Raw genomic sequence first — 12,041 nt, forward strand, 5'->3', positions numbered from 1 at the left:
GGGAAAGACCCCATGCAGGGTAGGGCTGAAGAATTTGTTCAGTATCTGCAGGATAGAATCGCTCAGATCCGGACAGGCTTGGACTCTGGGTAATAATAATAATAATAATAATAATAATAATAATAATAATAATAATAATAATAATAATAATAATAATAATAATAATAATAATAATTTTATTTGATTAGCCGCAACCCTCTCCCGAAGGACTCGGGGCGGCGTACAATCAAAACAGATAAAATACAAATAAGACAAACATATATACATAAAGAACAGAGACATATACATGTGCATGGAGGAGGTTGACTCATAAGTGAAAGACAATTAAAACACAATTTAAAATCCCCTTAAATAAAATTACTGAATTAAAAAACCCATCAGGAGCGTTACGAAGTTATGGTTGAGCCAGGCCAGCTATTTGGAAAAGGTGGGTCTTGAGCTTGACACGGAAGGAGCGGAGGTCAGTAGTGGTCCTAATATCCGGGGGGAGGTCATTCCACAGGGCTGGGCCCGCCACAGAGAAGGCTCTGCTCCTAGGCGCCGCCCCATGGCACTGTCTGGTGGACGGCACCTGGAGAAGTCCCTCTCTGTGCGAGCGGATGGGTCGTAGGGATGTATGGGGCAGAATACGATCCCGCAGGTAACTAGGTCCTGAGCCATGGAGCGCTTTAAAGATCGTAATCAAGACCTTGAAACGCACTCGATAGACCACAGGAAGCCAGTGCAGCTCACGCAGGAGAGGTGTCACATGGGAGTACTTAGTACTCCCCATAATCACCCGCGTGGCCGCATTCTGGACCAACTGCAGTCTCCGAGTGCATTTCAAGGGAAGCCCCATGTAGAGAGCGTTACAGATTCGGGCGAGTCGACGGGGATGAATCTTGTGGAGACAATCTGGGATGAGTTTGACCCTGTGACCCCCGAGGGCATGGACAGGATTATGGGAAGACTCAATGCTGCCACTTGTGTGCTGGACCCATGTCCCTCTTTGTTAATTTCGGCTTCCCGGGTGGTGACATGAGGCTGGCTCCAGGCGATTATCAACACTTCATTGAGAGAGGGATTCTTTCCCACCACCTTGAAGGAGGCGGTGGTGAGGCCCCTCCTTAAGAAGCCTTCCCTGGATCCAGCTTCTTGAGCCAACTATCGTCTGGTCTCCAACCTTCGCTTTCTTGCAAAGGTTGTTGAGAGTATGGTAGCACATCAGCTTCCCCAGTACCTGGATGAAGCTGTCTACCTGGATCCGTTTCAGTCAGGTTTCAGGCCCGGGTACAGCACGGAGACGGCATTGGTCGCGTTGGTCGATGATCTCTGGCGGGCCCGGGACAGGGGCTGCTCCTCTGTCCTGGTCCTATTAGACCTCTCGGCGGCTTTCAATACCATCGACCATGGTATCCTACTGCGACGACTCGGGGGGTTGGGAGTGGGGGCACCGTTTTACGGTGGTTCTCCTCCTACCTGTCGGATCGGTCGCAGTTCGTGTTGACTAGAGGGCAGGGATCGAACCCGAGGCGCACCACTTGTGGGGTGCCCCAGGGGTCGGTTCTCTCACTCCTCCTGTTCAACATATATATAAAACCACTGGGTGAGATCATCCGTGGTTTTGGGGTACGGTATCATCAATATGCTGATGATACCCAACTTTTCATCTCTACCCCAAACCACCCAAACGATGCCCTCGATGTGATGTCCTGATGTCTGGAGGCTGTGCGGATCTGGATGGGGAGGAACAGGCTCAAGCTCAATCCCTCCAAGACTGAGTGGCTATGGTTTCCGTCATCCCGATTTCTGCATCTTGTTCCATCTTTGATGATAGGGGGAGAAATTTTAGCCCCCTCAGAGAGGTTCCGCAATCTGGGAGTCCTCCTGGACACGCGGCTTAGTTTAGAAGAACACCTGACAGCCGTGACCAGGGGGGCCTTTTACCAGGTTCGCCTAGTACGTCAGTTGCGCCCCTTCCTGGATCGGGATGCTCTATGCACAGTCACTCATGCCCTCGTCCTTTCTCGCCTGGACTACTGCAGCGCTCTCTACATGGGGCTGCCCTTGAAGAGCACCCGGAGGCTGCAGCTGGTCCAGAATGCGGCTGCGCGGGTTATCATGGGGGTACCTAGGTGCTCCCATATTACTCCCCTTTTAGGCGGCGTGCACTGGTTGCTGGTTGTTTTCCGGGTGCGATTCAAGGTATTAATTATGACCTTTAAAGCGCTCCATGGCTTAGGCCCAGGGTACCTGCAAGACCACCTTCTGCCACCAGTAGCCTCCCACTGTCCAGTGCAATCCCACAGAGTTGGCCTCATCAGCGTGCCGTCGGCCATACAGTGTTCGCTAGTGACCCCCAGGGTGAGAGCCTTCTCTGTGGGAGCGCCTTCCCTCTGGAATGAGCTGCCCCTGGAGCTTCGCATAATCCCCGACCTCCGGTCCTTGCGATGCGCCCTAAAAAGTTGGCTTTTCCAGCAAGTCGGCTGGCCTGTTAATTTTATCTAATTTTAAAAATGTTAGTGTTATATTAATTGGGTTTGTTTTTTGGATTGTTTCTAATTTCCTTTTAACTTTTGTAATATGTGTTTTTTTTAATTTTGTATGCTGCCCTGAGTCCTTTGGGAGAAGGGCAGCATATAAATCTATTAAAACAAACAAACAAAAAACAAAAAACAAAAACAAAATGCAAGTGAAACATAATTTATGTAAGAAGAAAAAGAGGAGGTTCTGACCCATTCTGGAGAACCAGTAATGGAAATTTTAAGTAGTTCGGAGAACCAGTAAATACCCCGTCTGACTGGCCCCACCCTCACCTGTTCTCTGCCTCCCGAGAATGGGGAGTTTGCAGTAACATTTCCCTGCCACGCCCACCAAGCCAAGCCCCCCCCCCCCAAGCCACACCCCAGAACTGGTAGTAGAAAAATTTGAAGCTCACCACTGAATTAGTACCCTTCCAATAAACGTTAGGTTTTCTCCTAATACATCTGTGGATGCTTCCTCTGATTTTTCACTACGTCAGCGCTGACCCTTATTGATATTTGAATATCTATGGATAATTATAAAGAAAAAGAATGTTTGCTATTCTTAAATCTTTTATGCTTCATTAATGTGGGAATTATCATTTACACCATTGTAAGCAATCAAACATGCTATGTCTTAGAGTCTGAAAAGATTCAGAAGGCAATAATGATGACTTCCGACTGACTGGACTTTTCCTTTAACCTTGCTGTCATGTTTCTCTTTCCCCTTGAAGGTGTTAATGAGCAGGATCATGAAGAGTCAAGGGAATCATTCCAAGGTTTCAGGCATGGAGATGTAATGGAGAAGCCTGCAATTCAAACAGAATTCCACAGGCAGGAGAGAAACCCCTCAAGTAATTGTAATAAGGAAAGCTCATCTTCCATTGAGGCTCACATGCAGGAGCTTCTTGAGGAAGAGGTGAAAATTCAGAAGAATTATATGGGGAAACTATCCAAAGACACATTAGAGGTAAATGAGTACTATCCATCCACATCCAAAGGACTGGATTATATACCCAAAGACAATGGAAAAAATTATACTGGGTCTTTTCCATTTTCTCAGGAAAATGGGTCTCTTACATCACAAAAAATTCTTCCCAGGGGTGAGAATCTGAAGAAAGGCTTGGAGAATGGAAAGAGCTTCTGTGAAAGAAAGACTTTGACTGCTCAGGAAAGCAACCACAAGGAGAAGCCACATAAATGCATGGAGTGTGGAAAGAGCTTCAAGGTAAACTATTCTCTTACTCTCCATCAAAGGACCCACACAGGGGAGAAGCCATTCGAATGCTTTGAGTGTGGAAAGTCCTTTAGTCAGAGAAATCACCTTAAATCCCATCAAAGTATCCACACAGGTGAGAAGAAATACAAATGCATGGAGTGTGGAAACAGCTTCATCCAGGCAAGTAGCCTCATTATTCATAAAAGGATCCACACAGGAGAGAAGCCATATAGCTGCTTGGAGTGTGGAAAGAGCTTCAGGTTAAACCATTCTCTTACTCTCCATCAAAGGATCCACACAGGGGAGAAGCCATTCGAATGCTTTGAGTGTGGAAAGTCTTTTACTCAGAGAAATCACCTTAAATCCCATCAAAGTATCCACACAGGTGAGAAGAAATACAAATGCATGGAGTGTGGAAAGGGCTTCAGTACAAACAGTGCCCTTACTCTCCACAAAAGGATCCACACAGGGGAGAAACCATACAAATGTATGGAGTGTGGAAAGAGCTTCAGCCAATCCAGTGGTGTCATTACTCATAAAAGGATCCACACAGGGGAAAAGCCATATAAATGCATGGATTGTGGAAAGGGATTCTGTACAAGCAGTGCCCTTACTCTCCACAAAAGGATCCACACAGGGGAGAAACCATACAAATGTATGGAGTGTGGAAAGAGCTTCAGCCAATCCAGTAGCCTCGTTAATCATAAAAGGATCCACACAGGAGAGAAATCATTTAAATGCATGGAGTGTGGAAAGACCTTTAGTTTTAACAGTCATCTTATTGCTCATAGAATGATCCACACGGGAGAAGCCATATACCGTGTTTCCCCGAAAATAAGACAGGGTCTTATTTTATTTTGACCCCCCACATTTTGCTTGGGCCTTATTATCGGGGGGGGCTTATTGGTTTGGGTTTGCCGGGTGGCTGCTCTCTTGCGAGCGGGCGCCCGAAGAGCCGGGCACATCCTCGGGGCAAACTGCTGTGTTGCGCTGTCGCAGCAGCGCAACAATGTGTCATGAGATGACCACACTCATGAGCAGCTGCCCAGCAATGCCCCTTTCCAGCCAGGCAAAGTGCCAGTCACCGACCTAGTAATATCCCAAAGACGCTAAACCACGTGGTGCTTTGCCCGGCCTGACAGAGAGATTGCGCGATTACTTGTTCTGCCTCCAGCTCGCGTGCCTCCCTGCCTCACCATGCCCAACTCTCCCTGCAGGGTTGGGCCAGCTGCTGCCGGCGCCTCTCTGCCGCCCCCATTCTGCAAGCATAACCGGCTTCCAAACTCCGGAGCTCTGCTGTCGAGTCTTCCTGCAGAGGCCGCTCTGGGACTACGCTCTATGGTTGTGGGCTGGCTGTTGGAAGACTCTGGTACAGAGAGAGTACCAGTACGGCAGCGGATTTCCAGAGTTTGGAAGCTGGTTATGCTAGGAGCATGGTGGTGGCAGCGGGGCGGCGATGCCAGCGGTAGTGGGGTGGCGGCGCCCTGTCCCAGACCTGCAGGGAGAGTTGGGCATGGTGAGGCAGGGAGGCACGTGAGTTGGAGGCAGAACAAGTGCTCGTGCAACCTCTCTTTCCAGCCGCGCAGAGCGCCACGTGGCTTAGCGCCTTTGGGATATTACTGGGTCAGTGAGTGGCGCTCTGGCCGGCTGGAAAGGGGTGTTGCCAGGCGGCTGCTTGTGAGAGCAGCTACCCAGCAACCCTCTGTTCCAGCTGGGCACAGCGCTATCCACCAACCTAGCGGTATTCCAAAGGCGTCAAGCAATGTGAGCACCTTTGCCCCCCACCTCCCGGCTCCTGCGACTTTGAACCTTTGGGATATCGCTAGGTTGGTGAGTGGCCTGGCTGGAGGGGGGGGGGTTGTCCAGGGGGCATATTATTGGGGGAGCATGTATATTTTTTTCCACAGGAAAAATATGGCATGGTCTTATTATCAGGACATGTCATAATTTCGGGGAAACACGGTAAATGCATGGAGTGTGAAAATAGCTTCAGCCACCCCCATGGCCTCATTACTCATAAAAGGATCCACACAGGGGAGAAGCCATATAAATGCGTGGAGTGTGGAAAGGGCTTCAGAACAAGCAGTAAACTTACATCCTATCGAAGGATCCACACAGGGGAGAAGCCATATAAATGCACGGAGTGTGGAAAGAGCTTCAGACAAACCACAAACCTCATTAATCATAAAAGGATCCAGACAGGGAAGAAACCATTTAAATACACGGAGTGTGGAAAGAGCTTCAATACAAGCAGTGCCCTTACTCCATAAGAGGACCCACACGGGAAAAGCGATTCAAATGCATGGAGTGTGGAAAGAGATTCAGAAGAAGCAGTCATCTTACAATCCATCAAAGGATGCACACAGGGGAGAAACCATTTAAATGCATGGAATGTGAAAAGACCTTCAGTGGAAACTATTATCTTACACTCCATAAGAGGATCCATACAGGGAAGAAATCAATCAAATGCATGGAGTGTGGAATGGACTTCACTACAAGCAGTGCCCTTACTCTTCATAGGAGGATACACATGGGGGAAAAGCGGGAGGAGGAGAAATGACCTAATTTCCCATACAGCGATACACTTGGGTGGGAACAATATGTTCCAACAAAAATAAAAAACAATGGATGAGTGTCATTTTTATTATGATCTGGATTATTGAAGGTATTTATATTTAAGTACGATTTATTTTCTTTTCAAAAGTAAGATTCCTATTCTCCACTTGTTTGTTCTTCCCTCGTGATCACACTCAAAAGGATTTAAATTTCCCTATTTTCCTTCATTTTTCCCTTTCTGATTCATTAATAGACACCCAATTTATTAGAGTACTTTCCTCCATCCTCAGGAAAGTTGGAATGGTGCAGCCGAGAGATTGTAGGCCAGTGATGGCGAACCTTTTAGGCCCCAATTGCCAAAACTATGCGCGCCTGCATGCCCTAACTGAAAGGTGTTCATATTTGCATGCGAACATGCCCATGCCATGGACATGCAATAATATGCACATGCACATCAGGGATCCGAAACTAGCTGGCTGGCGGGAGGTGGGGCATCCCAACATCAGCAGCATGGCAAGAGGTAAGAAAGGTGCCAATCACAAATCAGTGGGACCAAACTAAAAAAGCTTTTGAGTTTTAAAAAAACTATTTCAGAAAACTATTTTTGATCTTCCTGACCACAAATGAGACAGGGAGCCATCTCTGTGATGTGAAGAATTTCAAAAGACTCAAAAGTTGCATCCACAGTGTAGAACTGTGACCTGAGCCAGGTACTATGTGTAGAGAAGCATGGAGCTTTATTTAGTGAAAGGCCTCATAATCTGAGGGAATTGCCACATGGGCATCAATGTACAGTGAGTGAGAAGAGCTGAAAGGATGATGGATTCCTCTTTCTCTCTAAAGGACCTAGAACGATGAAAAGCCCCCACCCCAAATGCATGTGCAAAATCTTTTTTCAAGCATTACGGCCATACTTCGCTGCTCAAAAGTGATGGAGACTAAGAAGTCGTCTAAATCTGATTTTTAAAAAATTAAGTATTTGCATGGGGGCAAAAAATCCCTGTCTGGATTTTAGAGGCTCGTGTTGGCTTGGATTTGCTATTTCAGTGCTGATATTTGAGGCCTCCTTGAATCTCTAGAGAGCCTTCAGAGTGGCTCTTTTGGAGGAAAGTGAGTTTCGGTCCTCCACAGAAATTCACAGAAAGATCACAAATGATTCCTACACAGTAAGGGGAATAAATATATGGAATAGACAGCATCACCACCCGATGGGAGTTGTAACCGGCTTACAAACTATACTCAATGAGTAGTCCTTCATGACACTACGTCTACATGGAGGGAACTAAGCAGTGGGGTACCACAAGGTTCCGTCTTAGGCCCAGTACTCTTCAATATCTTCATAAATGACTTAGATGAGGGAATAGAAGGGGTACTCATATCCAATTTCCTGATGATACTAATCTGGCAGGAATAACCAACACCCCAGACGACAAACTCAGGATCCAGAAGGATCTTGACTGACTTGCACAATGGGCCCTATCCAACAAAATAAAAGTTAATGTGGAGAAAAGCAAGGTTTTGCACCTGGACAGGAAAAACCAAAGGTACAAGTACACATTAGGTGAAACCTGGCTCAAAAACAGTAACTGTGAGAGGGACCTTGGAGTCCCAGTGGACAATCACTTAATCATGAGTCAGCAAGTGTGTGGCAGCTGCCAAAAAAGCTAATCTAACCCTTGGTTGTATAAACGGGCATAGAATCAAAGTATCAATACTGATTTATGAAGACTTAGTAAGACTACACTTGGAATACTGCATCCAGTTTTGGTCACCACATTGCAAAAAAGATGTTGACACTTTGGAAAAAGTGCAAAGAAGAGCAACTAAGATGATTAAATGCCTGACAGGATTGGGGTTAGGCTAGTCTAGACTACAGAAAACCTAGGGGGATCATCATAGTAGTATTCCAGTATTTCAGTGACTACCACAAAGGGGAAGAGGCCATTTTCAAAAGGACCAGAGGACAGAACAAGGAACAATGGAGAGAAGGAACCTGGAATTAAGGAGGAAAATAAACCGGTTGAACAGCTTGCCTTCAGAAGTTGTAGGTGGTTCAACACTGGAGGTTTTTAAGAAGAGACTGGACAGTCACTTGTCTGAAATGGTATCTGATTTCCTGCTTGAACAGGGGGATGGAGTAGAATACCTCCAAGGTCCCTTCCAACTCTCTTCTCATTCCATCTAGAAACTTCAATGTGCTAGAGACACCACTGGTTTTCTTAAGTAGACTCGTTTTGGAATAGTTTGTTGGTTTTTATTTTCGCTGGTTGTTCTTATTTTACAATGCCTTGAGATAAAGACATGTGTTAAGGGCAATGGAGCAGTTATTGTTTATGTACAGGTTTCCTCAAAAACAAATTCCTCAATTATCCTTTTAATATCTTGTAATTTAAAAAAAAATTCTTGCACAGCCAGTGAAGAAGAAAAAGCTCCATTATTAATGAGGTTTAATCACATAAGAATACATGGAGGGAAGCATCTATATTTTATCTATGTGTACATTTAAATCTATAATGTAGACGTACATTACACCTACATCTATACGGAGGGAAGCAAAAAGTGGGTTACCCTAGGGTTCTGCCTGAGACGCAGTTCTCTCCAAAATCTTAATTAGCAATGTAGTTGGGGGAAATAGAAGGAAACTCATAAAATTTGGGGACAACACCAAGCTAGAGTGAACAGCCAACGCTTTAGAAGTTAGGCTCAAGGTCCAGAAGGATCTCAACAGATTTGAACACTGGGCCCTATCCAAAATTATGCAGTTCAGCTTTTAAACAGGCAGGAAAATAATAAAAGTACTTCTATGGAAGAGGAGATATCTGGCTCAACAGTGGGCACTCTAGAAATATCGCAAAGAACATCAAAGAAGATGATTAGGAGATTAAAGCATGAACAGTTGCAGGAACTGGGTTCTAAGAGAGAGAACAAGGGATGACGTAACAGGAGCCTTCCAATATATGAGGGGTTGTCACAGAGAAATTTCCTGACAGAACAATTAACTAGTGGAACAGCTGGACTCCAGAGGTTTTGGGTGTTCTATCACTGCAGCTTTTCAAGAAGACATTGGACAGGCATTGGTCTGCGATGGTGTGGGATTTTCTGCTGGAGCAGGGAATTGGGCTACACAACATGAAATATCCCTTCCAACTATGTTACTTGGAATTCTATATTTTGAATCTCTTGAGTAAGAAGAAGGCTGAATCCGATTTCTTCTGTGCCCCTTCGCTCCCTGTATAAAAGGATGTAGCTTTCTTACAGGAACCCTTCTTAAAAGTGAAAGGGGGCACGTGGGTGTAACTCTGTCAGAAGCGATTGGATAAAGAAGGGTTATGGATAGGGAGGAAAACAACCTCTTCCTTTCTGGGCCCTGATGGAAAAGGCACCATTTCCACCCTTTGCATAAGCCCCTTCCATGCACGCAAGAATCCGCCAGGTGTGTCCCTCTAAAACGAGAAACGGACGCCGTGCGATTCCCCATTCGACCACTGGAGGGCGGACATCAGAGGTGATTTACCAAAGGAGAATGGAAGGGATGTGACGTCATTGGATCTGACGTCTCTATTTAACCCTTTGAGCTTCGCAGGAGGTTTGAGTGGGTGCAGGGAAGTCTTGAAGGGAGAACTCCAGGTGGGCAGAGTATGTGGCGGTGTGTGTGTGAGTCTCCGCGTGCAAATGGGGAGGGGGGAACAGGGGATGCTGGTGCTAGAGAAGGAAGGGAGAGAAGCCAAGTCCTCATGCAGGTTCCATCTTCGGAGTCCTGGGAGTGGGAGAGCCCGGGATCCCATGTTCCCCTGCCGCCCCTCTTCATGCAGGTGCCAGGCAGAGGGAAGCGGTGCTCAGGAGGAGCCGCGTTGTCCCAGGAACAAATCCGCAGAGAGGAGGGATCCTTCTTTTAACCAGAAGCAGGAAAGAATCCTCCCCCCACCCCCACCCCCAATAGCCTGGAGGAAGCTCCGAGGTCGGAGAAGGGGAGAGCCTGGAGGGGAAATCTGGAGCAGGGAATAAGAAGATGGTTGCAAGGGAGAAACTGCAGGAGATTCTGCCCGCCTTCTCCTTAGGTGCTGCAGGAGACTAAAATTGGGTTGGATCCCCAGGAGTTCAAAAGAAAACGTCAAAAGCAGGTCACTTTTTTGAATTTCATTTTTTAAAGTGAACTTTCATGGTTTGTTCACCTATTAGAGTTTGGCGTGTTGGGTAAAAGCCTCTTTGTAGGTAAATGCAGATTTAGGTTTTTATAAAGCAAGCCCTACATTGTGAGAAAAAAAGAAATTAAAATAATGATCCAAAATGCATTTATTTATTTACACACATTCCTGCACAACGGCTAAGTGCTCAATGTGTACAATCCTGTACTAGCTCAGAAAAATATATCTTTCCATCGATTGTTCTTCTGGGGTAAAATCCACCATTTTGTGTTTAATCTCATATATAGAAATTGGAAACCATTTGTACCACCTCTCTGGGAAGCAATAAAATTGGAAACCATTTATACTGACTCATTTGGAGGCAAAAAAATGGACCAAGAAGGCTGAAAGACTTGCCTGACTATTGCTACATGAATGGTACTATGAAAACAAAGGTGTTTGGAGATCCATAAGATTCCCTAGACCCATTTGGCATTGCACTACAAGACAGAGAAAGAATGAAAAGCCAATCTTTAGGAAGTGAGGGGATTGGAAAAGACCCTCCTGGTTTCCAGCCTGGGAGCGATGGGGAGATCTGGGCAAGAACTGGGCAGAAGATACTGGAGGAGACAACCAGCCTTTCAGAAGTTCAGCCCTGGAAGTTCAGGAGCTTCCAATACAAAGAGAATGAAGGACCGCGAGGACTATGCAGCCGACTCCATTCCTTTTGTAGTCGATGGTTGAGACCAGAAATGCACACAAAAGCACAGATGCTGGACCTGGTTGTTTTGGAACAGTTCTTGGCGCTTCTGCCCCTGAACATTGAGAGCTGGGTACGAGAGTGTGGAGCAGAGACCAGCTCCCAGGCGGTGGCCCTGGTGGAAGGTTATCTCCTGAGCCAGGTGGAGGAGCAGAAGGAGAAGATTGACTGGCAGGTGAGAGACCTTCTAATCTAATGCACTAAATCTAACAGTGGGTTGGAATTCTTAACTCATGCCTACCAGAGTTCTTTAGCATTCATTATACATGGAGATTCTTCTAATTCTTGTAGGACCTTGTTCTTTTATTTGTGATAGTCGTTCCTTTCCTAATTTCCAGCCTCACGGATGGATTTCCGGGGCTTTGGTGGGGTGTTCACAGAAGAAGAATCCACTTTTCGATGTGTATTGTCCATTTATTCTTCTTGTTGTTTCCTGCCTACTTTTACAAGTCCTTCATGGTGGAAATCAGAGATCCTGAGGGAAGGAGGCATCCTTCAAGTTTATCTCCGGAAATCTCTCAGGATGTTCCAAATATGGACATGACTGGAGGTAATCTAAAGCTCTCCCATTCCCCAGAGAGATCTCAACTGTTTCATCTTCTCTATGCCTTCTCTTCTATAGAACTCCCATGTTATGAATTATGCAGTGTAATTTCTGTCTCCCCCGTAGGGAAGAATAGAAGGAAGTTGACCCTTCCTGATGGTGGAACTGAAAGAATGGTTGAAACTCCACTTCAAGTAAGAGGAAATTAATTTCTTAGATTTTTTTAAAAAAACTTTTATTTTTATTTCTTGTATTCACAAATATACATTCTCATAAGTACTGTTAATATTTATGTGTTATCTTTTAACATTTATCACAATTCATTTAGAAGTTTAAA

At 45.8% G+C, this 12,041-nt stretch overlaps 2 protein-coding genes across 7 annotated transcripts in view; both read left to right on the forward strand.

The window, feature by feature from the left end:
* The window catches only part of LOC309383858 (zinc finger protein 446-like), a 30,761-nt gene that overhangs the window by 13,734 nt on the left and 4,986 nt on the right, over positions 1-12,041 (forward strand). For 4 of the 6 annotated variants that reach the window (XM_081936829.1, XM_081936827.1, XM_081936828.1 and 1 more), the window contains one exon: positions 3,236-6,362. In XM_081936829.1, coding sequence (XP_081792955.1) covers positions 3,236-4,581 — 1,346 coding nt within the window. In that variant the 3' untranslated portion in view covers positions 4,582-6,362. Of the gene's footprint in view, positions 1-3,235; positions 6,363-9,829; positions 9,913-10,708; positions 11,336-11,610; positions 11,711-11,830; positions 11,899-12,041 lie in introns of those variants that run through there. The other 2 variants (XM_081936825.1, XM_081936826.1) reach the window with 2 other exon arrangements.
* The window catches only part of LOC309383804 (uncharacterized protein), a 90,105-nt gene continuing 87,893 nt past the window's right edge, over positions 9,830-12,041 (forward strand). The window contains exon 1 of the mRNA XM_081936732.1: positions 9,830-9,903. The gene's annotated coding sequence lies outside the window, so the exon portion shown is untranslated. The remainder of the gene's footprint in view (positions 9,904-12,041) is intronic.

This window comes from Natrix helvetica (genome assembly GCF_964273705.1).
Source record: "Natrix helvetica genome assembly, chromosome: 1".
Taxonomy (NCBI): Eukaryota; Metazoa; Chordata; class Lepidosauria; order Squamata; family Natricidae; genus Natrix; species Natrix helvetica.